Genomic DNA, 27,245 nt, shown 5'->3' with positions numbered 1-27,245 from the left:
GGTAAAAATTTTCTTGTAAATAACTGAGAGAAAAATTAAATACTATTTTTTAAAAAATTAAATATCAATAAGAACCTCTATATAGCTGCCAGGCATAGGGTAAATGAGACTAAAGAATTCAGTGCCAAACAGATGAAATCATTATTGTAAGTCATCCTAAAAGTCAGCAAATTTTTAATTTATCTTTTACCTTTACTCCTCCCAAAAAACACCTTTGCTGACATAAGTACTGGAATGTATAATACAACTATTTGATAACTTACAATTGTTCTACCACTGGTTAATTCAACAGTAGTCAAAGCAATTCTAGTAATGCAACAAATCATCTTTTTTTAAAAAAAAATTCATTACCTCCATTGTGTCTTGCAATATATCCAAGTGCCCAGGCTGCTGCTTCTTTTACTCCAGGGTCAAAATCTTCCAAGCATATGACCAATGTATCCAATGCTCCACAATCAACTATTGCTTGTGCTAACTGAGGAGAATGTTTGCCAACCGCTCTTAATACAAATGCAGCTGCTTTCTTATAGAAACGCTAAAGAATATAAATATATTTTATTAGAATTTCATATTAGAACACAAAAATAAAGACAGTGAACTTACTTTTCAATGCTGCAAATTATATGCAAAATAATTTCAATTATATATATAAAGTTTTCCAACTAAAGCCAGACTCATTCAATAAGCAAAGACAAAAATTTAAGTTTTCCTTTTTATATTTTAACTTTGTTTTACTTTTTGCAAATGGGTTATGACATAAAATGTATTTCCAACATTTTAATAAAATGAAATTATATTTATTTGAATAATATAAGAAGAAACTAACAGATTGTTTGCATGTGCGGATAAGCTATGTTAACTGACAGTAATGAGTTCACTCCGCTAGTTCTGGAAGTATGACAAGCCTTTCACTGGTACCAAAGTAATCTTCCTGGTGCTCATACATGATCTGATTTGTGAATTGTCAGCATGTGACAATATGACAGAACACAATGCAGTACAATGAAACAGACATTGGATTTGGAGTCAGAGAACCTGGGTTCAAATCTTGACTCTGTTTAGGGTGAGTCATTTAAATACTTTCAACCTCATTTTCCTCGTCCATAAAGTCAGGGGATTCCAAATAAAAACAAAATTTAAAAAATATACATTTAAATCTATTTTAAAAATGAAAATTAATAGAGAAGATAATATTTAATTAGAAAACAATATTTGGTATCAAAAAGTAGTGATAATGATAGCATTTTGTTTTCTTCTCATGAATAAAGTTGAATTACAACTTCATTTCAGATTCAAATTTTTGTAATTAAAATGTTTAAAATGCACAAAATATTGCCATATATCTAAAATTTTATTTACCTAATAACTGTAGACATGAAATTTTAAATATCAAATATATATTACTAGCATTTTGAGATTTTTGTTGAGTTATTTTTCAGTTCCTGATTCATTGTGATCTTTTCTTGATATGTTAGTACCAAAAAATATGTGAACCAAAATGTTTTGATATGTTTAAAGGAGTGTTGGTATTGATAATTGGATTTTCCATATCAATTTCATATCAATTAATGATGTTAATTGTGTGACAAAATAAGTTAAATTTGAAGTGTAATTGGTATAAGTAGAAGAATTCTTACTGGTTTTTTAGTGGAATATATATATATATATATATATATATACATATGTGTGTGTGTGTGTGTATATATATATTTAAGACAGTTTTTTAAAAGTTTTAAATAGAAAAACATTGTTCAGTTTCTAATAACTTGGAAAGTGAGAATTGGAAGTACATTTTATAACATGAGAATTGGTTCATTTGGTTTCAGTGTTTATATTCTGCAGCTGACAATTTTCAGAACAAAGGAGCACACCATTACACCAGAAATGCTCACACAACTATTCTACCTTATATCCCCCTCTACATTTTTTCCCCTATCCCAACATTATTAATTTTCCTTTTGTCCCCTTTTACGCAGAATTGTCCTCTGGAATAGAACTGGGGAAACACAGGACCTCAAAAAGGCCACAGAATTTGGACAAAATGGAAGATATCGATAGAAAAGATCTCTGTTTTTCAGTTCTTTCTGATCTTTTCTCCTTCTAACTTGGCAAATTTGGGGGATACCAATATAATAAAATAAGCCTCTTTCACCTTTCCTTTCCCATGTAAGGGGAGGAGAGAGAAAACACCCTTCAGAGATCTTTTCAATCTGTATTTAGAAGTCATATTTCAAACAAATAGGGATCAACTCTTGAAAATGCCCAGAGAAAACGAATCCTCAGGCTCCATAATCCTGCTTAAGAATATAACAAATTAGATTCTAATGCATGGGAAAGCTGTCCATTGTTATAGAGGCTAGGAACTCAGAGTAATGGAGAGACACATGGGAAGAAGACAGGATGAAGAAGGACCTCTGTCATTTAATACTCTATTCTGGGACACTCTTCTATATCATCAGCAAGTAAATCTGCCCTTGTTACTGATGAAGGACAGGCTGGAACAGTAGACCCACCCCCTTACTCACAGCATATGCAGCCCCCATTGTCCCCATCATTCTGTGCTATCTCCTCCCTTTTGGCTGCCTCGTTGCCCTACCTCCGTAACCCTGATGACTTTAGCCAGACTGCATGCTCCCCAGGTTGCTCCAAGCCTTCCAATACTCTCACAACAAAGTCATTTTTTCACTGCTCACTCTCAGGAAGTTCTACTTCACTAACTTCCTACAGCAATTTAAAACCATTTCCTCACAACACTCAATAGTAATGGAGAAAAATGATTCCCCATCCTCCAGTCTTTATATGCTCAAAGACAATTACTAACGGTCCGAAGAAAGAAGGCTAAGTGGTGGTGACCTAAGAATTCTAATACCCTCCAATTTTTATCAACTCATTCTCCATATGCACTTGGATCCTCTGTAAACAGGGCCTGTAAAAGAAATGTGTGATGGTCTTAACACTGGTATACATTGCTTATTTAAAAGTAACAGTCCTTACATTCTGTTCAGCCAACGAATAAACGAGCTGTGGAAGAATGTCTCCCTTCACAACAGCCTCTGCCAGGTCATCATTATAATTAGCCAATCTCCCGAGAGCCAGGGCAGCGGTCTGCTGAATAGTTGGGACAACATCCAAGAGAAGTGGTCTCAGCAAAGACATTACACCTGAGTTATATTGGGAAAGGAGGGAAGGAAAGTTCACATCATGAGCAAAAAATTTTCTTTTATATGTAGTTCCATCATATGAAGAAGATACCTCTTGTTTTGAAGAAAAAAAATTTAGTATCCACTGAAAACTAATGACTATTTTCAAATTTCTAACTAGCTGTATTTTTGAAAAATTCTAGCTTCCTAGAATGAGAAATTGAATTAAACCGTTTCCAAGTCCTGCCTCTCTGCCAAAGACCAGCTCAAATTCAGCCTTACTTCCTAAACCGGAATAAACTATCCACTAGATATTACCTTATATGATCATGAACAAGTCACTTCCTCCCTAAGTCTCAGTTCCTTACTTCACATTCTGTTGAGAAAAATTCATAAACTTTAAGTAGCTATATAAATGGAAGTCAGTACTCCAACCCACACTGATCAAGACTCATGGTCTGTACCACACAATTAGATCCTAATTATATACTTGCTTATATTATACTCTAATTGTCTTGTCTGTTAATGTTATTTTTTAAACAAATTTTAATATCCTTCTGGGGGGGAAAAACAGATCCTAATTTATTTTGTATTCCACAAAGCACCTTGGATAATGCTAAGCACATATTAAGCACACAATAAATATTTAATTGATTGGTGTAAAACAATGCTTTGGGAGAGTAGAGAAATTGAGAAATTATTAATTAACATTTACATTACAGTATTTTCAGCTACATATATTAGTTTGTCTTCACAAAATTTTTGCAATATAGATGGCTCTGTTCATAAAGAATTCTATTTCCATTGATTATACCATCATCCTCTCAACAAATTCATTATACTTTGATTCACTTATTATATATGAAATATATTGTATGCAAAACATTATCCTAGGTCCTAAGATATACAAATGAAATTTAACTAATTTTCCTCACAGAGTTTGTAATATATTTGGTGTGTGGAGTAAGGATTAAGCACATTCTGAATCATGGTACAATGCTGGATGTGAACATTTTAAAACAATGTCCAAACAAAAGGCTCTGCAAAATCTGGAGAGAAGTCATTGCCATTTAAAAACAAATGAGATAAAGTTTCATGAAGAAAATAAAGTCTTGAATTGAGTCTTAAGGGAGAGAGAAATTTTAGCAAAAGTTTAGCAAAAGTGTATTTTATTTGCAGAACTGTCCAAGCAAAAAGACTAGTTACATCTCTTTTGTGTTTGATGAAATACTTAGCTACCATTTTCATGATTTCTATTTATTTTATTACTTCATGAAATTAATCCTCAACATCTGATTTTTAGATCTCTTTTCCCTTTGTTACTTAGATCCTGGTGTGAATGTGGTCAAAATGAGGTCTCCCTAAGCTGTTCTGAAGTCAGAGACCACCTCCATAGTCATAAAGGAAGAAGATGGCAATGGTATAAAGTAAATCTATCACCCCTCCTAGAATATCAGCTCAACACCCATGCAGTTTCATTTTCATATATAAGGATTGCATGTTTATTTAAAAATTGAAAATAACTTTTGAAAAATAGCTTTAGATAGATATCTGTATATTATATGAAATAATCATAGTAGAATGTGAACAAACTTTAGAAGCCAATTTTTTTAAAATTAAGGCCTGGAAAAAGGAAATGGCATGCAAAACTAATGGCAAGGCTAACCCAGGTATAAGTTCAAGGTCACATCCATTGTTATATGGCTACATTTTTCCAACTTGTATTAGAAATTTGAACTTTGCAAAGCTGAAAAATGTGAAGTTAAGATAACCCCTCAAAACCACTAATTTACTCTTATCATCATATAGCAACATATAATTATAATTAGATTACATCTTTTGTTTGTTTTGTGAGGTAATTGGGGCAAAAATAAGTTGTAATTCTTATCGATAAAGAATGCTTTCTGCTAGTAGTTAACACTTTTGGATTAATTTGCCACTATTGTTACTGATTCAGATTATATCTGATATTTGCTTATCTACTGTCTTCATAATCAACTTTTCCTTTCTTTTTTTTTTAGCCAAATACTTTTGATGATTACTACCTTATAATTTGAATTTTTAAAGTGTTATTTTATCACTATTACCTTATTTTTTGTTATTTCCTTACATGTTTTAGATTTTTTTGGCCTCAAAATTTTTTTTCTTATTTTTTGTTTTAATTCTGTATAGAAATATCTTTGGTATCTTGATTAGTATAGTACTAAATACATAAATTCATGCAAGTGGAACTATCATTTTTTTTATATTGACATGACCTAGTCACAATCAATGACTAGCTCTATGTTCTGTCTTCCTATATTCTGTAAAGAAAAATGTGAAATGTTCCCAAAATTTGTGACATCCTGCCTTATTTCAATGTAAAATATGTTATCACCAGAACAAAAACACTCCAATTTTTCCAGCCTTATTTTGCACTACTCCCCAACACATGCTGATTTGACTATTTCTGGTATCCTATTTTCAATGGTCTGTTTGCCTATATTTTTTCATTATATGTTGTCTTTCAGAACCTTTCTTTCCTTTTTTTTAAGAGTTATCTTCTCCATGAAACCTTTCTTCTCTGATACCTTTTCTAAAAATGATCTCTCCCTCATAATAATTTTATTTTTATTAGTAAAAATTATTTTATTATTAAAAATAATTTACTTGTTCCTCTCTTTTACATTTCTACTTTCTGCCTCTTTTGGTTATTTCTAAACAGCTGAATCTTTCTATTAGATTGCAAGCTTTTTTCAAGATGCAATGTATTTCTTACTTAAGATTCCTTACACTTAATAGGCACTTATGTTTGACTAGTTTTAGTATGATCAAATAGAAAGAACATTGGGACATTTTGTTGTAACAAAAAAAAAGTAAAAATGTTAACTGATTATGTCCCCAACCTTGTTTTTCTATTTTATCTCAAAGATAACTTTTTAAAAGATATTTCATTCAGAGGATTTCATAACTTATTAAGCAAAGGATCAAATTACCTCTTATAATAACTAAAAGATTAGTTTCCATCTATTTTTATATCATAAAACAATTTTGAAATAAGCATAACTAAGGTTTTTATATCTAATACTTTATAATAATAAAATGAAGGTTAAGTTTATCTTCACCAAAAAAAAAAGCTAAACTCCAAATAATGGAAAAACCAAGAAAGTCCTGGAGAATACATAAGGAAATAATATTTCTTTCCTCAAAGTGAAGAAGAGAAGAACTAGTAGGACAGAATTTTGTGTATGTTGTTACCTAAAATTTTAGTATCAGATATTTTTGTTTAATTGTTGTGCTTTGTCATGGAGAAGGGTTCAATGGGTATGGTGAAAGGGGAGATGAATGGCAATGATTTAAAGAGAAAATAAAATGATTTTTTTTAAAGTTCAAAGATATCAAAATAAGTAAACTGTTATTACATATTTATGTGTCTTTGTCTATAACCAAGTAATAGCAATGACATCTGCTCATAGATCCTTTCCATAAGTTATCCCACAAGGCAATGTAATATCTTACTTTTTCCAATCCAGCCATGTACCCTCGACAATTATAAAAACCCTAGTACAGCAGAAAGGGCATGGAATGAGAAGTCAGTAAATCAGAATTCTAATTCTGTCTCTGCCACTTACTACTTAAGTAACCTAATTAGGCAAGTCACTTTTTTTTTTAAAGCCTCAGACAAATGGAGATGAAATCATAACATTTCATAGTTGCTATGGATCTCAATTAACATCTTGTCTAACTCATACCTTAAAATGAACTCCCTCTCTAACACCTCTAACAAATGATGATCTAGATTTTTCTCAGACTTCCAATAAAGGAAAATCAACTACCTAAGAAGGATCCATTACATTTTTGGAGAGCCCTGATTATTAGAAGATTTTTCTTTAAGTCTGAGTTGATGAAATTTCCACTTAATGCTCCTAGTCCTGCTCTGTGAAGAACTCTTAATTTTTTTTTCTGGACAATGACCCTTTAAATACTATAAGAAAGCAATTATGTTCTACTCCCACCCTTACCTTCATCATAAAATGATCGTCCTGAAAACTTAGCATCCCTAGTTCCTTCAAGGGATACTCATATTACATGAAGCCTTTATCCATTCTGATTATTTTCTTCTGAGTACACTCTGGTTTCCTTCCTAAAACATGGTGCTTCCAACTGAACACAGGACTCCAGAGGAGCCTGACAAGGGCAGAGGACAGCGAGATACTCACCTTCTTGTTCCTGGCTGCTCTGCGTTTTTAAAATTCAGATTAGGGTGCAATTTTACTTATCCCTTCCACATCAAGGGGGAAGCATAGCACCCCATCGTGATCTGGAAAATCCTTATAAAATTTGTTGCCCCTCCCTTTATACTAGAGAAAAAGTCTGAATTGTTATAGTATCAAAAGATATTTGGTATTATACAATACTATAGATATGCATTTCTAAATTTCTAAACTTATTCTGTGTCATCTGTTGGCCTTCCTGTATCATCTGCATGTAATTCTGCAAAATTCACCCAATATTCCCATTTAATTTCTTATGCTGAGTCAAGATATATTGAAACCATGATGGGAAAAGTCAAGACATAGAAGGAATAACTGTCTTTTCTTCCACTATCATATCACACTGCTGACTCATATTAAGTTTGCAGTATATCTTTAAAAGAAATAAACAATCTCAGTACTTTTCTCTTTTTTATATGAATTGCTTCTAGCCACACTTTTTTTCATTTCGAATTCACAAAGTTATTTTTTACAAATCTAAATATAATCTTTTTTTTTTCCATTTACGTTTCATTTTGTTCAGTTTAACATGATGTTCAATGTGAATTGTCAAGGTCTTTTTGGATCTTGATTCTATGGGATCATAATATCACAAATCTGGAATTGGAAGGAACCCTAGAGGTAATCTAGTCCAATGCTCTCATTTTACATATGAGTAATTGAATGCTAGAGACAGTAAATAATTAGATTAAATGACTTGCCCAAGCTTACAGAGATAAAATGACAAACAGAACAAGGATTCAAATTCAGGTATTCTGATACCAAATTGAATCCTATTTCCATTCTTGCCTCCCACCATGCTCCTTAGCCAGCAGAGCCAAGCAGAGATTCCTGAGGCAATCCAGAGAGACTTTCTTCCAAGTTAACCTTAAACAATTAATAATTATTGGGTCCAGGGACTCAACTAGCTCCAAATCAAACCAGCTGTGTTCTCATTTTGGCCACTCTAACCGTCCTTTTGACAAAAAAAAAAAAAAAAAAAAAAGGAAAAATTTCATCAAATACTCACTTAAAAATCTATGTAAATTGTATTTCAGTATCCCCCTGAGCTGCTGTATCTTATAATGATAATTATCATTTTGCTTTTCACCTTAGTAGTGATCCCATCCTTTTTTTGTCTTTTTTTTTTGTCACAGTTTTAAAAAACTCTGTCATCCTTAGCTTTCCTTTCCAGCCTCACCTCCTTCTGAGATTTAGCACTCCAGACACTATTCTTACAAGACCATAATAATAATCCCTGCGTTGCCTCACCCATGGAGTCATTATGAAGATCAAATGAGACGATGCACGTAAAAGTGTATTGTATACTGAAAGTTCTATATAGAAGGAAGACAGAATTATTCTTTTTCATAGACTAATCAACACAAGTAGCCTGAGGCTTTAACTCTCATAAGATTCCATAGCTGCCTCCCTCCCACAGTGAACAAAAACGTGTCACACTAGAAAAGAGAACAAAAAGAAAAAGTTAAAGACACAAGAACAATTCAAGAATAGAAAATTCTTTCCATTATTTTCCTTTTAGTAATAAGCTACTTTTTCTCATTCTTTTCTCATTTGACAGTATTGTAACCTGCCTGAAGACAAGGATTCTTGACTACTCATTTGCTATTTTAATGAAGACAAAACTAAAAACATTTCTATCAGACAAAAACAATTTCAAAAACATTTATCCTATGCTCAACAAATGGTGCTCAATACATGGTTTTTTTTTTTTTTGCCGGTAAGGAATAGATTTAATCATAATGAAAAATATTGAAAATATCCCTATTTTTAAGCATATTGATCATATTATCATACATTTAAAAATGCTAACAAAAAGCCTTGGTAGTAAGTTAATAATAGCTGACCTTTGTGAAGCACTTTGGAATTTATATACATGAGCTCACTTAGTTGTTATAACAACTCTCTATGAGGTAAGTAACTTTAGACATTATTGCCCCATTATTCAGATGAGGAAACTGAAAATTAAAGAGATTAAGTGGACTGCAGAGAGTCATACAGCTCTTAAGTGTTAGGGGTGAGATCCAAATCAGTCACTCCTACCTCCCGATATAATACTCTCTCCATAATCCTATACTGCCTCCCATAGATACGTCTATTTATCTTAAGTTAGACTTAATTCTACTTTAAAAATGAAAGTTTTTTTTAATTCCCAAGTTCTCATTACAAAGATATACAATGAGCATTCCAAGGTAATTTAGGTAGCAACTTGTAGGTAATTCCTTAATGTCTCAGAAAACCACATATTTGTGAGCTTCTTGTGAACAGCATTGTTAGAGACACACAAAGAGAGACAGAGACACAGAGAGAATCAGAGAGACAAAGACAGAGAGGGAGAGACACACACACACACAAAGGCAGAGAGAGACTGAGACAGAGACAGACAGACACACAGAGTGTGTATATGTATATGTCTACCTTTCCTAGTATCCCCAGCACTTAGCATAGTGCCTGGTATATAGTAGGGTGTTTAATAAATGCTTTTTGACTGAATTCTTCATCCATATACAATTCGATATTTTCTTCTCTGTTTAGAAACCACTCCCACACCCCACTGCATCCAAAGAGACTTCTCTTTCATCCTTAACCTCTCTATTTAATGTCTTTAATTTCTCCTCCCTTACTTTTAAATATGATTATTGCCCTTATCTTCGAAAACACTATACCTCTTATTAACCTCATCTACTTCTAAGCTTTATGTGGTTGTCATTGACAACTTGCCACGATTCCATTTGGGGATTTTCTTGGCAAAAATACTGGAGTGGTTAGCCCTTTCCTTCTCCAGCTGGGAAAAGAGAAGCTAACAGGATTAAATTACTTGCCCAAGATAACAGCCAATTAAGTTTCTGAGGCTAGATTTGAATTCAGGAAAATGAGTCTTTCTGATTCCTAAACTAGTGCTCTCCATTTTCAGACTCCTTAAACCAAGATACAATCCACAATATTCCTCTGTATTAGCTTTCTTTTTTAACCTGATGCAAATTATTACATTTCTGCCTCCAAAACTACTATGAAACCACCCTTTTAAGATCATTAAAGGCTCAAGGCCTCCCAAAGCCTATTTTGATCTTCGTGTTCCTGACTTTAACATTTTATACTACTCTCTTCCTCAAAACACTTTTAATCTTTTTTCTCTTTCCTTTGATAGTTCCTCTTCTTGACCCCTTAATTTAGGGCTTGTCTTTAAACTTCTAGTCTTCCCTCCATCCTACCCTATCCTAATTGAGCTAATTCATTCAATTAATTACTTCTGTGCTGTACTGACCATTTCCTATTTTTCTGTGACTGAGGATTCACCTGTACTCTTAATTCTGTTTCCAGATGTTTACGTGGCCTTTCTACTTAGTCGGCCTATTGTGAGACATTGGGTTCACTTCAAGATGTCAGATTGGGGGGCAGATGGATGGGGCAGTGAACACTAACCCTGGCGTCAAGAGGACTGGAGTTCAAATGCAGCTTCAGACACGTCACACTTACTGGCTGTGTGAACTAAGGCCAAGAGATAACTCCAATTGCCTCACCAAAGAGAGGGAAGGAAGAGAAAGGGAAGGAGAAAGAGAGATGTCCAAAATTGGTTCCTTTATCATCTTCAGAGGAACCTGGAGACCATGAGGTTCAATCCACTTTGTAGAGAAAGACAGAAATTTTGTGACTTGTGGGAGGGAGAAGGTACCATTTGAACTCACAGTCTTCTTGAAATCTAAAGACCTGGCCCTTCCCTACTAAGTCATCCTTCTCTTTGTATTCACTTCATTGATATCACAATTCTCCTAATCTTTCTATTTTGTAAACTTAACTCATTTCTCTATTACAATTCAGACAGCTCAGATGTTAACTCCTGGATGTGGGTTTCCTCAGACTATAATGTCTTGTCTTTAGCTGCTCTTCGATCTAAATCCCACCTCAAGCCTTCAAGGTCCAGCTGCTCAAGACTTCTTCCATTATCTTATCTACTTCTGTCAATTCCCTTCTGGATCCCTACAGTATTTATAATGTGTCACTCTGTTTAAATGGACTGTTTAGATCTAACATGTAAGGTTCCCAGCCTCATACAAAATTATAAAATTGGGAAAATTTGTCTTTCCACCTCCCTTATCAACAACCCCCCCATTCTTTCCTTACTGACAACACTTCTGACCTTGCCTTCTAGGTTCTCCTTATCCTACTCCCCAGGCATTTTCTAGCCTCTATTTTCTTACTTTCAGCTGCCTATCTATTAATCTCCTCCAAGGTGTTGTTTGCTAATAACACGTTTGCTGATAAGCACTTCCAAGGTGTTGTTTACTAATAGTTGATAAGGGATTCTTTCTTTTGAGGTGTTCTTTTCCTGTGTTTTTTTTTTAATGTTTATTTATTTTCTAATTATAATGTATCATATAGTCTGCCTAACTCTGTTCTGCGGCCTAAAACTTCTGCACACCAGTTCCAGGTACCCTATTTTCAGGAGAACATCAGCAAATTGATGAAGTGCAAAGCAGGGATATAGTACTTTTGGATTCCATAGTCTTTTTCTACTATGCATGGAGGTGGACACTGCAAGTGTTATTATACTCATCCTGAAACACAAACTCAGAAATCTTGAATGGTTTCCCACAGAAAGTGGCAAAATATAAACATAGATCTACTGACTCTGAGTACAGCATTTTTTTTCACTCTGCCTCTCTGGGATGATGGAAGGCTAGAAATCATGCTATATGAGCACAATAGAATATAAATGATGTCTTTGTTCATTTTAGAATTGCACAAAGTATACATTAAGTGCTTGATAAATGCTTTATATTTGATTGAAGAAGCCGAGCATTTAATTTGGAAAAGAGAAGCCTTAGGTAAAAGACACAGAAGCTACCTTCAAGTATTGGAAGGACTGGGATTAGACATGACCTGTGTTGGCCCAAAGCGAAGAACCAGAAACAACAGGTATAAGGACAAGTTGGTTTTGTGCAGGAAAAAACTTCCTTGTAGAACTGCCCCAAAGTGCAATATACTGCCTGAGAGATTATAAGTTTCCTGTCACTGGAAGTCTTCCAACAAAGGCTGAATAACTACTTGCTTCTGTAAGAGAATTCCTTTTCAGATACAAATTGGTTTGTGATTGAGGTCCTTCAAAATACCGAGGGGCAGCTACATGGTGCAGTGGATAGAGCACTGTGCTTAGGATCAGACTGACTTAGCTTTCCTGAGTTCAAATCTGGCCGCAGAGTCCTATTTGCTAAGTGACCTTGAACCAAAACTCTTCACCCTGTTAGCTTCAGCTTCCTCATCTGTAAAATGAGCTGAAGAAGGAAATGGCAAACCCTTCCAGTATCTCTGCCAAGAAAACCCCAAAATGGGGTCACAGAGAGTCAGCCCTGACCAAAATGACTTAATAACAAAAATGCTGAGAAAAAAATCTGTGACTGCATGTTTAATAAAGTTTAGACAACTGCAGTCTCCTTTTCAGAGGATACACACAGATGAAATGGTAGATCCTTGAAAAATTCTTGAAGACTGAAATATTCTCAACCTAGAAGGACTGTCACCCTCTATTTCCCCATTCTTCCTAAGGGACGGAATAAAAGAAGATAAAAATATATAATTTTATTGCCCTGAATCCCATGCTCTTTATTTGCACAGAACTTAGCCCAATGTTGAACATATATACTAGGCACTTATATAAATGCTTTGAAAAAGAAATATATCCTACCTCAAATTTCATATAACTCACTACTATAAATATGTGTGTGCATTCCAATCAAGAAATAATTGCCATTCCAAGTCAAGCCATTCATTTGAGAAGATACTGACAAATTAATGCATTGTGTCTGAATTTGTGTGGTCTATGTATATTGTATATCGTATGGCAACTGGTTTTGTAACAGGGATAAGAATTTAACAGTGTGTCCTTATAAACTATTTCTGTCCTCTTTCCAAAGTCAAAAGATGAAATGTTTTACAAAACTGTGTATTTACTGTCTCTTGTGTTTTTTCCCTAGAGTGGACATAGAGAGCCTTTAGTCCACAGGTAATATCATTATGGTCACAACTGCTGCATTTGCTCAAACTATCAGAAAGGTAAAAAAATTACCTTTTTGTTACTATTTTCCATTTTTTTCCAAGGGAACCATTCCCCCCATTCCACCCTAGCCCCACTGATACACTCATTGCAACATGAATCTCTCACATGTTGCTAGAGTGCTTTATGATTTCTGTGTGATTCTACATATATAGGAGAATCTTTTTATAGTTTATTTCAAATCAGAGCTACAAAGATTCTATACAAGATTTCCATATGAGTCCAAATTAGTATACCATTAGTTTTGTTCTTAATTTCATGTGATTAATGTAATTTAATATTTAAGAATATTTAATATTCTTTAGTTTTATTTTAGGTGAGAATTACTTCTATTTTTTTCGTAATTTATATGTATATATATATATATGAGTTAATCTTATCTGTAAAACAATTGTAATATCACTTAATACTACCAACTTCAAAGAATGGCTCTAAAGAAAAAACTCTGAATTTTAAATTTCTAGATAAATGGGAATGTTTAATAAAATTCTGGTTAAAATGATGGTTGACAAAAAAAAATATTGTCAGATGTTAGAAGGTATTTGGGAATAGCATACATGTTCTAACAAATACTTAGAAAGTGTTCCTTCCCTCTACAGCAGGTTGTTTGAAAAATATTTACTTGTTGACATTGCTAGCATGTATGTACAACACTCTGTCCCAATTTAAAAATAGATTCCTTAATAACGTATGTTTTCACTGACTTTTGGCATCTGTTCAGGAAGTGATTTCTACTGTCAGGTATCATTCAATCAGACTATCACTGAATATTTATGTAGTCTGCTAACAATATCATGGGAAAACTGGGTGCATTTCTAGATAAAATATACAAGCCAATCAGGGTCCAGATTGTAGGATGTTCTTATCCCCCCATAACTTAAAGGGTGCCTAGGATTATGTAAAGGATATATTACAATAATGATGGATATAGAAAATAATGGATCTATAATCCTCCAGTGTTCCAAAAGTTCAATCCTAAAATGACTCTATTTCAAAAGGTCCCAGAAGGTTAGGTTCTTTCTGGGATCCCCCAGGGTTCTGATCAGATTGTGAGATTTCACACAGATGTCCTAAAGTCCAGCACAACAAAGCAGTGAATATGTAGGCCAGACTCACCAATGATAGCCTTTCAACAATCTAGAAAATGATTATGTATACAGGCAATTTTGTACTTTTCTAGAAAGCTGTAAGTTCAGTATTATTTAATATAATCAGAGAAATAAGCTTAGGTAGATTTTGTAAAATGTAGGATGTTATATAAGTGTGAGCAATCCATATATTATTATGTATATTAATAACAATGAAGCATTACACTACTCTTAGGACAAGGACATATAGTACTGTAGACTAGAACTCAGCAATCTTTCAAAATATAAGCATCAATTGTCTTATCTTTTTGCCTTCCAAAGAGTCAGAGAAGAAATTGGGGAATAGTGGGAAGAGCTTGGGACACTCCGATGACTGGCTTGAATCCTAATTCTGCCACCCGGCTGTGTGACCTTAAGAAATCCACTTCATCTCTAAAAGTCTCTGTTTCCTCATCTACAAAAATGCAATAATCAATATTTTCACTTCTTGCCTTAGAGAACTACCTGGAAAAGCAAATGAAATAATGTACATAGAGTGCTTTCTAAATGTCATTTTTTTGTAGTATCATTACACTGTTCGGTGGTCGGCAGAGATTTGGCAAATGTTAACCAAACATGGCATATGTTAATCAAACACTCACCCGCCTTGGGAAATAGGTCGGGAGGGTGTTGTAAACTCTTGCAGAGAGTGGTCAAATGTTCTTACAAGCAAGAGAGAGAGAAGCATGAGGGTGGCCAACTGCCTGCTTGCCAGTGAAAATTAGCTCAACATATTTAGCATTCGTGCCAGTTACTGGCACCTATCATCCTCTACTGTGTTACACATTACTATACCTATTAATAGTTATTCGTTATTGTTTTAAAATCACTTTTGTGACAGGATACATTTTAAAAATCTACTATCTCCAGCTCTTCAACAGGTCAGTCCAACCACATGGTCTTCATAATTGGCAGACTTTCATAAATGCATAAAATATTTCAGTAGTTATAAGATTTCATTGTTAAATAGTTACATATTTTGACATTCACATTATGTTTTAGTACAGAACTGGCTACAAATTATGTTTGTAATTATTATGTGGGAAAATACAAAAATAGGTTTTAATAGAAATAATTTCCATATGTTCCTGCTTCTTTAAGTTTAATAAAGAAAAATTTAAAAGATTAACATGTGTAAATAATTTGCCTTTTCCCTTTTAATCTAAGATTTTGGTTGACAAATTAATATCTATATATGTAGTGTTTTTCTTCTAAGAAAAGTTATTTTCTTAGAATCATTAAAAGATTATCTAGTTCTTTTCCTTGTCTATAAGAACACAAGTCAATAGCATAAATAGCTTGTTTTTATTTTTGAAACTTTTGAGACAATGTAGTTTTCTCTACAGATCCCATGTTTCTTGCAGCTTCCCATATCCCTAAATTAGGAGGTAGCATGCTACATTGGATAAGCAGTGGTTCTCAAACTTTTGTTCTCAGTATCCCCTTATACTATTAAAAAATTATTGGCAATGTGTCCAAACAGTTTTTGTTTATGTGGATTATATTTATAGATATTTACCATATTAGAAATAAAAAACAATTTTGAATTTGTAGACCCTCTGAAATGGTTTCAGAGACCTCCAGATTCTCTAAATCATACTTTGAGAACCACTGAGATAGAACAATGGGCTTTGAGTCTGAAAAACCCCTTTTCTCATTCTGAGAGACAGCCAGCTGTGAAAATTCATAGATGCAAGGACTTGGAATCACAAAGACTTGAGTTCAAATCCTGTCTCATACACTTACTAGCCATATCTCTGAACAAGTCACTTAATGAAAAGTGAATACATGCATGTACACACACACATACCTACTCTAATTTACTCATCTGAGATAAGTAGCACCTATCTCATAGGATTGTTGGAAGGATTAAAATGAGTTAACATAAGTAAAATACTGTAAAAACTCTAAAGGACTACATAAATGACAATTATCATTATTGTTGTTGCTATTTTATTATCATTATTAATAGCATCTACTTTACCAGGCTGCTATAAAACAGTTTAGCCTCAGTGAAATATTGCATAAAATGGGAATATATTTGTAAATTGCTTAGCAAATTTCAAAGAATTACATAACTATTAGTTATGATGAATAATATTGCTATTGACATAGCAGCCCCTAGACCTATTATTTGAATCCATGAGTAAGGGCCTATAGATGGTGACTATCCTAAGGTTTAATGTAGTCTGTAGATCCACATTCCAAAAATTATGGCTCATAAGCTCCTACCAATAAACTTCAATTGTCGATCGGCTGGCATGAGTGGCTCAAAGTAAAAATTGTTACAAAAATGGCATAGCATGAATCACAATAACAAAACATTTTCCCCATTAGCAAAGGGCATTCTTCCCCCAAAACACACATTAGTGGAAAAAGTTGACAACATATACTGCATACTATGGCAGAAAAGCAAACATTTGAGGGATTACAGAGAGTCAAGGCAAATCACATTTTCGGGGCTGCTGGGCCCTGATGTTCTTTCTTTACTCAATGGGCACATCATGTATCAAATAATTTACTCCATAATTATAGTTGGAGAGAAAGTTGTTGCAAGGGAAAACTTGTAGATACTTCTTCACAACTTATTGTCAACTTAGAGCTCTCTCTCTCTCTCTCTCTCTCTCTCTCTCTCTCTCTCTCTCTTTTTTCTCTTTTCTCCTCTCATTTCTCTCCACCAAAAGAACTCCTCCTGTTTCAACTAACTTCCTAAGACAGCATCTTGCTTTTTTAAAGGTTGCCATGACCTTGGCTGATTCTAAAGTCCACCAATGATTTGACATCCCACCCTGTAATGATAGCAAGAAGTTGACTGAAGAACTACACTACTTTCCATTACTTTAAGAACACCTCATTGTTTCTGTTACTTGATCCATTATATTCTAGTTTCATCAAATGTTCATAGAAGAAAGGATTAAGAAGTGTACCCAAAAAATCAATTGATCTATAGATCCCCTGATCATAGAAAAGTGAATGCATGCGAGTACACACACACACACCTACTGCAACACACCTTCTCAGTGGTTTTCTCAGAATGAAATGGAAATTTTTGCTACAAAAGTGGCTTATAATAATAGAGCAACAGTAAGAGGATAAAGAATTTTGAGGATTCCTACAAGTAATATGTTAATATATGAACCATCAACAAATATTTTGGCAGACTAGCAGCTCAAAAGAATCTATCTTTAAAATGTTGTTAAATGACACAAACACAAAAGAATAAACAGATAAGGGAGACACAGATGTGTTCATATCAAATAAATAAATATTCACCAACCACTTTCTATATCCAAGAGATGCCTTGTAGCATCTGACCAACTCAGTAACTTCAATTCAACTCACATTTATTAAACTTAGCATAAGTGCAAGGAGAGAATTGTGCCAGTCGCTAGAGATAAAAGAACAAAAGAGCGTGTCTTCAAGGAGTTTATATTCTCCTTGTTGGGAAGGTGAACTTGACATTGTGGGTTCTAAAAAGTGGCTCTAAGGGTAGAATCAAGATGGCAGAGAAAAGCCAGGAAGTTGTCTGAGCTCTCCCCAATTTTCCTCAAAACAACTTTAAATCAAGCCTCTGGATGAATTCTGGAGCGACAGAACCCCCCAAAATGAGGTGAAACAAAATTTCCAGCCCAAGATAAGTAGAAGAATTGTAGGAAATGTGCACAGCCCAGTGCAGCCAGAGCCGGACAAGTCAGTCAGCAGGAGGCTCTTAGTCTAGCACAGATGGGCAATCAAGGCTCTGAGATCCTGAAAGCAGGCCAAAATAAAAAATGGCTTTAAAGTCTCCCAAGTTCCCTCTAAAAACTAAAGATCTTGAGGATATTCTTTAGGCCTGGACAGTCCTTAGGTCCAAGAAATTCATGAAGATACAGGTTGATTATACATAGTTTTAGAAGCTATCCAGTTTGATTTTGATCCATGCCAAGAGTCAAATGTCTGGAATAGAATCCTGGATGGAAAACGTTTCTGCCTACTTTGAGAGTTTTTGAAACTCAACTAAAAATACTATTTCTCACTCCACCAGGTGATGCTGATTCAGACTTCTGAGATGATTCTCCTGGACCCCAGAATATGCAAAACAATGAAATAAACCTTCCACAATGTTACTATTGGCAAATCACTCTTATGTTGATAGCAAAGGAGGACCTTTTCTGGAAATCTTTCATCAAAAAAGGCAACTATTTTTCTAGGATAGATTTAATGTATGTCAATCAAGAGCTGTTGCCTCAAATTCAGCATCTAAAATTAAACATTGTTTTGGCCTACAAATTCCTCTCCTTAAATTACCTATTTTTGCCAATAATATAATTTCTCAAGTCATACAAACTTGAAATTTCTTCATTATCTGAGACAATGGACTCACCTCCATATCTGTTATATGGTGGTAATAATTTACATTCATCCTAATGTGAAAATTCTATGTTGATAATGCAATTTGCTCTGTTCATGTCCATATTATGCCTCTCCAATTATCTGGTTGATTTAAAAATTTAAGTCTTTGGAGACAATGGCATTCAGTGATTCATAGCCATATAGCACCACTATATAATAATTATCAACAGATAATATTTTTAGTAAAATATAGGCCTTTGTTTTTCAAGGAGAAGCTCAGGGTGATTAAAAGTTCTGTACAATTTCCTAAAATCAATCACCCCAAGTTTTTCCTCCTATGTAATTCTGGACCCCAGAATATGGTCTATTTGCAGTATATGACCAAAATATATATATATACTGATGGGACCAGCTTTATAAGTGGTCTACTTAACAACAAATCACAATCTAGACAATCAAACTGTTTTATTTGTTTTGTTTTCCCCATGTGATTAGGTCAGACTCTTTTGAGTAATTATAGTTCTCCTTTAGGAACCTCTACAACACTTTTCTACTACATGAAAATAAGTTTTCATTCACAAAAAAGAATATCTTGAGCCCTACATGCAATCAGCGTGCCATAATCAAGAACAGGTGCATTTGGAGAATATCACCATCTATTGGGATAACTTCTTCTGTTTGCCACTTGCACAGGATATCCTCCAGGGTTTACACTTACCTTTAGTGACCATATATTTCCCTATTTTGTGCTTCACTTAATATCATTAATAATAGGGTCAGTAAAAACATCATCTCTGTTGTTGCTGCATTTTTTTCAAGTAATATTGCATAATTTTGACATTATGGAAGAGCCTATTCAAGATAGAATTTTGTTCTACTGAAGCAATGTTTTTTTAAATAATCAGTTCAACAAAACTATCTGGTATTTTATTTGCAAATACAAAATATTTACTCTGTATCTGTACAGATCTCCTATGAAGGACTTTAAGTTCCTTGAGGACTTTGCACGTTCAACCTGAGCATATAATAGTCTCTTAATAAATGCATGTGGATTGATTCACTGTTGTTCTTCAATCTCTGCCAACCCTTCATAACCCCCTTTGAGGTCTTCTTGGCAAAGATACTAGAGTGGTTTATCATTTCCTTCTCATTTTACAGATGAGGAAACTGAAGTAAACAGGATTAGATGACTTGCCCAGGATCACACAGCTTGAAGTGTCGGAGGCCAGATTTTGCTCACTAAGATGAATTTTCCAGATTCCAGGCCCTATGCTCTATTCACTTCGTCACCTAGCTGCCCTGTGGATTGATTGGTCTGTTGTAAAATTTCCTTTTTGAAAGCATGCTTGTTCTCTTCTCATATTTTCATCAAATTCTTATTAAAAATAAATAATAGAGATGGAAAAGTAGACAAATGAATTTGTAATTATTGGCTTTTTTCCGTAACCTTTTGTCCATAATTATGAAGTCTGAAATTTCTTTCCTCAAACTTTTGATATTCTCTCCACTATCAAGGTACCATGAAAACTAGACCTCAGCATCTTCAAAATTGTGGTCTCCAAATATAAATGATCCAGTCCAGGTGCTCTTCCCATATTTATTTTCTTTCATGACATTTCATAAGTGGCCCATGATATTACAATCTAAACGTGGTAATTCTACCCGCATAAACGAACAAATATTTGTCATAGAAATCTTTAAAGATCTTTTCTGTTCTAATCAGTTTGGAACTTAAAACCATAAAATCCTTTTGTTTTACATTATTTTCTATTCAAATATAGATTTTATATACTCAACAAAATTACAAAAAATTCTAAAATCTACACATCATATTAGAACATTTTTCAGTGCATTCCTATTAATAAGACTTATCTAAAAGAAAAAAAAAATATATCATTTATCTTCTTTAATTCATCCCCACATTTATAAGAGCTATAATAAGGATTGTTTAATGTTTGGGACAGTTAACACATTATACTATATAACTTTATTCTATATACAATTAAATTCATGTCATAAAATCTCCTTGAAATTATTTAATAAAACCAAAAACATTAAGGTTAAATCTTGAAATTACAATTTACAAATTTTCTATTCTCTTTAACTTACTTACATGATTTCATCAACTCATACTCACCTTGTTGACCTTTTTTCGTATTCTGAGTTTTTATAGAATATAACTTGGATAATTAAGAATTTTTCTTTTGCTTGTAAAAGATTTAAAATATTTTTAAAATTTTCTCTAAAATAGGAAAAAAATTACTAAACAAAACTTTCTGCTGGATAGGAGAAATATGATAAGTTGTTAAATAAACAGGTTTCGACAAGGTGTGTGGTGTGTGTGTGTGTGTCTGTGTGTGTGAATTTTTTTAAAAAACATTTCAATGTTTGCTAAGTACATGTCAAATTTAACTTAAACCCAAGGCAAGACTAGTCTGCTTAAAACAAATCTTTAAAAAACTCATGAAACAGAGAAAATTAAATGTGAGAGTAAAAGTCAGAAACTTTTGTGATTTTTCTAACATCACTAAGAGTAAAATGCTATGCCGGATACATGAACTTCAGAAATTAAAATGCTGTTTGCTGCCATGGATAATCCTGATCCAGATAAAGAAAAATAATGGTCTATGCATATGCATTTTTATACCTTTGTAGAGTTTGTGGGCAATCACAGTGACTATCAAACTTCATTATCTTTCACAAAGCAAATGACATCTTCCTAAAAACCAATGAATATTTTAGAGAAAAACAATGAAATCCCTCCAAGTTAAGTGAATTTGGCCTAGAAAAAGAAAGATACCAATTGAGTGATCCAACCTGGAATATATAATAGTTTATGTTTTCCCAAAATATGTCTTCCCCTTTTTTCCCCTCAAGATACTATAATTTGAAAACTCCACTATTTGTTATTAAAAATGTGTTTCAATTATTTTTAAATTGCAGCATTTATCAATGTAAAAGTAAAAAATTAAATGACATTGGTTATATTTTATTGGAATTGCCTTACTATTATTATTATTTTAAGATTCAGTGTTTTGGGGAATAGCTAGTACCATCAGGACAGATAACAGTATATCTGAAAAATATCCTATTAGTGCTTACTGGGGGAAGTGGGGAAGGGAAAACGGCTAGGAAAAGGTTCTCCCATCAGAATATGTTAATCACATTATTTTCCTTTTATTCATTTTTAAAACCAAAAGTAATGATTTTAAAGTCAAGGGACAGAGAAGAATGATGTCCTGCTTGCAACAATCATTACTTTATTCAAATAAAGTAACCAATTTTACAATCTTAATGGAGTTCTTTAGCATTTGGGTTATTTCGTGTCAGAATTTGGAGTTCAAATTCTGACTAAGGTGTTTCCTACTATCTTTGTGATTTCAGATGAATCCCTTGTCCTTTCTAAAATTCTGTTTTCTCATCCATAAAATGAGGGTAATAGCCCTTGCACACCCCACGGCACAGGGCTGTTAGAGAAAAAACACTCTATAAATGTCAGCTGTTTAGCAATTACTATGCCAAGTACAATGAATAGTTGTGATATTTCTTTATTACTACCCCCTATAGTACTTAGAATACAAAATAGAGATTCAATAAATATTTGTTAATTTGGTTTTATTTATTTGGACAGTCTAGACAGCCAATCCATATAAATTAGGCTGGGAGCTAGAGTTTCTTTGTCCTAAAAGCAAGCTTTATTTTTCTTTACCTTTTTTTTTGGGGGGGGAGCAGAATTACCCAAGTAATTACCTCAGTGTACCATGTTACCTATACATAGACATAGGCTTTAAAAGTCATGTTGATATTTCTTTATTCCCTTCCTCCTATACAAAGTGTGTAATCTGGTTTTCAATGCACTTTATTATTTTATTATGTTAAGTTTGATGTATAAACTACATTTTTAAAGGTATTCCCTGCTTTCCCTCTAAGACCATAATTAAGTGCACAAACATTTACTTCATATTAGTAAGTGGTTTTAAAAGAATTCTCCTGGAGTTTTTATTAGTTTAAATACAGACCACCAAACATTCATGACTTTGTATGCCAACATGGTAGGAACTGTGTGCCTTATGTTTCTTTTCTTTTTCTTTTATAACTTGCTGCTCCCAGTTTTAGAAATTCTGCAACTATTTTATATGACAATACGTTATCTCTACTGATTATTTAGAGGAATAGTCTAGTCATCTTAGGGTTAATTGGAAATGAAAAATGCAAAGGAAGCTGTTGAAAGAAATGCTAGGGACTCATACTTCACAAATATGTAAAATTAAGAAAGTAGATTTGTGTTCATATGTAATAAGGGAATAAAGCTTTGCAAAATCTCTTAAGTAGTGACACTGGAGTTATTTTTGTCCAGATATTATTGAATACATATTTTCAGGGCTTCCAGATATATTAAAAGATTAATTACATGCACAAAGCCAAGTCACCAAAAAAAAAAAAAAAGCTAAAATTACAATTTAATAGTCATCAAATTAAGAATTCCAATTAAATTATAGGGGTAGGGATTGGATTTGGGATTTCATTGATAGAAGGAATGTTCAGATGAGGAAATTTCCTCTACCAGAAGCTTCTAGTGTCAGAAAAGTGCTTACAGCAAAGAGAGTTCAGGGGATTTGCCCAGGGTCAAACAGCCAAAGAACAGAAAAAGTAGAACTCTGAACCCATGATCTTCCTCATACCAGGCCATCAACCTTTCCAATATACCACAGTTCTTCTCAATTAAAGAATACTTATTACTAATAGCAACGTGTGTGTGTGTGTGTGTGTGTGTGTGTGTGTGTGTGTGTGTGTGTGTAATTTGAATTACAAAATGCATTTCTCACAGAAGAATGGCATAAGAATAGCAAGAAAACAGCATCCTCTCCTTGGATAATAATTTCCCCAAGGTCATATATTTATTATGTTTGAAGTTGGCCTAAAATGTAAAGACGCTACTTGCCTCTTACAGAAAGTTTAATGTTTTTTATGCATTTCCAATCAAGATTGCCACATTGAAAATTTTTTTAAATGGGAAAAAACAATTCTATTATGATAATAGAAAATGTGTAAGGAATTAGAATTACTTAATATTTTTCTTGTTTGGATTTTAAGTATAAATTATATTGATTTTATTTTAAAACCTCAATAAATCTGAGAATAATATTTAAAATAATTAAACGCCTTCAAGTAACATTAAATGAATTATGTAAGTATCTCAAAAAAATTATATTGGTAAGGCATCATGACTGTGGATGCCAATACCAAGATTCAAGTGACATTTGAAAATTGTTTAAATCCTATTACTTAAGTAAAAAGACTAATAAATAAAATATTGTCAACCAATCACGATAGAAGTTTCTATAACAAGGGTTTGGGTTTTTTTAAGACTAAATATAATGGAATTATTTTCTTTATTAATTTTATGTTTAAAGTATTACATTTGAAATTTGAAAACCATCTGTAGAAGATAAATATTTCAGAAAAACCTAAGTACATTCTAAGAATACAAGAGTATTTCATTTCTACACAATAATCTTTAAAAATTAATTTTATTCTTTTCTCTACCAGCATAAGTAAATCCTGAATAAATAAAAATGGACAATTATTTGATGTTATATTTGTCTCAGATATGCTATAAATTCCCTTGGCCTAACTATTAGGATTCATTAAACTCTGTAATAATCTATTAGACACCCTACCTTAAATGTTTTTAAGCCTGTAATAGCCAAAGGCAATCTACCTCTACTATATAAGAGCCATTTAAAGGCAGTTATAGAACATAACTAAAATGATGCTAATATATTTATAACTACCAATCTTATTTAAAACCATAATGTTCAATCACTTCTTCATTCAACCATCAGATACCACTTTGTTGTTTGCAAAATAAGATTATGCTAAAGTTAGCATTACATTTTCCCAAATTAATTTTCATTAGTAAGTGACCATACCCAAAGGTTGGGGGAACATTGAGTGAAGTGACTGAAAACTAAATTATATTCAAATAAGATACATGTGCCTGTAAAAATTTAAACCCATCAGATTGTCAAATATTTCTTGTGCAGACCTTCTGCAGACCAGCAAAAAAAGGGAAAAGAAAGCAATAGAAGTTATCTCCACTACTCATCCCCCAACCCCCAGCTAAATCTTACTATTTAGTTGGAGAAACAGAGCTAACATGCTCTAGATAGAGAACAAAAGGTTTCAATGCAAGACTCTCCAAGTCTTCCCTCCCTGCAGGTAACTCAATTGAGAATAAAAAAGAAAAGTCCCAGGGATAGAAGGAAGTTATCAAAGACAGGGTAAGGAAGTCTGGTAATTACCCCTTCCCCCATAAGAAACAGAATGAATATAAAACTTCCAAAGCTTCTTACACTATCAATGTTTTCTTTGACCTCTTTTCAGAAAAGAAAAATGCATGTTTAAACTAGAAACATCCTGAAAAGAAATAAATATCCCTAAAAGAAATACACATCTTTTTTAAACTATAAGAGTCAATATTTCAGAAAACCCAGATGTCAAGTGAGGTTATCTTCAGTCAAAAGAGTACAAAGATAGGCTTGTCTACCACTAGGTTCTCACATAATTTCAATGCCCAATAACTATAACTTTTAAAAGAAGCCTATAGATTCTGTAGTATAATCTATAGTATTAAGGGCATGATGGATTCTGTGGGAACATGGGAAAAGGAAAGAAATATGGAATGATGCCAGAACCTCACTAGACTTATTCTTTTAAATATTCGGAATCTTTTGGAGCGAATATCTCCTTGCTTGTGCCCCTGTCTTCTTCTATAAAATAGGAAGATAAACAAAAGGTCAGCTACTTGGGAATATTTTTTCTGGGAAAAGCCAGAGATGTCAAAAGGAGAAAGACTGTTAAGTCCAAATATGTTCTAAGTGTCTAGTCTGGATAAGAGCAGTTCCTTGAAACTGACTTGCAGCCAGTTCTTATGGTCTTGATGCAGATCTGCAAAGTTCCCTCCGCACAATTAAGTGACCTTTAAGGTGTGACTGGAAGTCTAACCTAAAGATTGAAAAAATCTTGAATGCCTTTTTCTGTGTTCAAATTTTGGATTAGGAGTTCCTTAAAGCTAATAAGGCATAAGAATTGGGAAATTTTAGAGGCAACTTTCCACCCACCTAGACCAGGGGGGAGGAGGGGGGAGAGAGAGAGAGAGAAAGAGAGAGAGAGAGAAAGAGAGAGAGAGAGAGAGAGAGAGAGAGAGGAAGAAGAAGAAGGAAGGAAGAGGAAGAAGGAGGAGGAGGAGGAGGAGGAGGAAGGAAGGAAGAAGAAGAAGGAGGAGGAGGAGGAGGAGGAGGAGAAGGAGGAAGAAAAAGAGGAGGAGGAGGAAGAAAAAGAGGAAGAGGAGGAGGAAGAAGAAGAGGAAGAGGAGGAAGAAGAAGAGGAGGAGGAGGAGGAGGAGGAGAAGGAGGAGGAGGAGGAGAAGAAGGAGGAGGAGGAGGAGGAAAATAGAGAAATTAAACTCAGTATTTATAAGTAGAGATAGCAAGCAGGGCAGGTAGCTGGGGCTCGATCCAGTCTCACGATAGTAACCAGGGGAGAAGGCTTGAGGACTGGGATGAAGTAGTTAATAACTCACCCGCATTTTGCAGTGTCTCGATGTTTTGAGGTCTGGTCGCCAACTCTGCCACCATCTGCACGAACTGAGTCCGAGCTTTCTGGTACTGTTCGAACACTACAAGAGAGCAAGAGAAGAGAGACTGAGGGGCTAGGGATGCGGGGGCATACGGGTACTTCTGAATGCCTACTCCTCTCTTTTTCCGTCTTCGTCAATTTTTTTCTTGCCCTAGCTCCCCGTCTCCGCTACTTTTCCTCATTTCTAACCCTTTCCAAATACTTTTCAATCTCTCATGCTACTCCCCAGTTTTCCTCTCCCTGCCCCAATTCTCCCCCCAATCTTTTTCCTGTTGTCATCTCCAGCATCTCCTCCTCAACCTTTTCCTGTACCGTCCCTCCCCTTCATCTTTTCTCTATCCCCGAAACCCCCTCCACAAAAACTTTTCCCGCACCCATCTCCACCTTGTTTCTCACCTCTCCTTTACCCTTCTCTGGACGTTTCCCACAGGCTAGGAATGTCAGGAAACACCCCCAGCTGCTCAGTGTCTGAGCCTGTTCTTACTGCGTCCTCCATCGCTCCTCTCCCTCAAATAACAGCCCCCCCGGGTGGGGCATACCTTGGAGCACCTGCCTCTGGCTCATGGTGCCTTTTGCTTCTCTTCACTATCTCGAATCTCGGCTTCAATTGCTTTCCGGCTCCTCTTCTTGGGGACCTCAGGCTCTGCCCACTCAGCTCCAGACGATGTGGGCAAGTTTGTGTTCCCCAGTCTCCGGGGCA

General features: G+C 34.2%; 1 protein-coding gene across 1 annotated transcript in view; it reads right to left on the bottom strand.

Moving 5' to 3' along the window:
- The window catches only part of SPAG6 (sperm associated antigen 6), a 77,451-nt gene extending 50,206 nt beyond the window's left edge, over positions 1-27,245 (bottom strand). The window contains exons 1-4 of the mRNA XM_052001411.1: positions 27,085-27,245; positions 26,490-26,585; positions 2,995-3,161; positions 352-535 (exon numbers count right to left, since the gene is read on the bottom strand). Coding sequence (XP_051857371.1) covers positions 352-535; positions 2,995-3,161; positions 26,490-26,585; positions 27,085-27,109 — 472 coding nt within the window. The 5' untranslated portion in view covers positions 27,110-27,245. The remainder of the gene's footprint in view (positions 1-351; positions 536-2,994; positions 3,162-26,489; positions 26,586-27,084) is intronic.

Source organism: Antechinus flavipes, chromosome 5 (assembly GCF_016432865.1).
Source record: "Antechinus flavipes isolate AdamAnt ecotype Samford, QLD, Australia chromosome 5, AdamAnt_v2, whole genome shotgun sequence".
NCBI classification, from domain to species: domain Eukaryota; kingdom Metazoa; phylum Chordata; class Mammalia; order Dasyuromorphia; family Dasyuridae; genus Antechinus; species Antechinus flavipes.
This window is presented reverse-complemented; position numbering and strand designations above follow the sequence as displayed.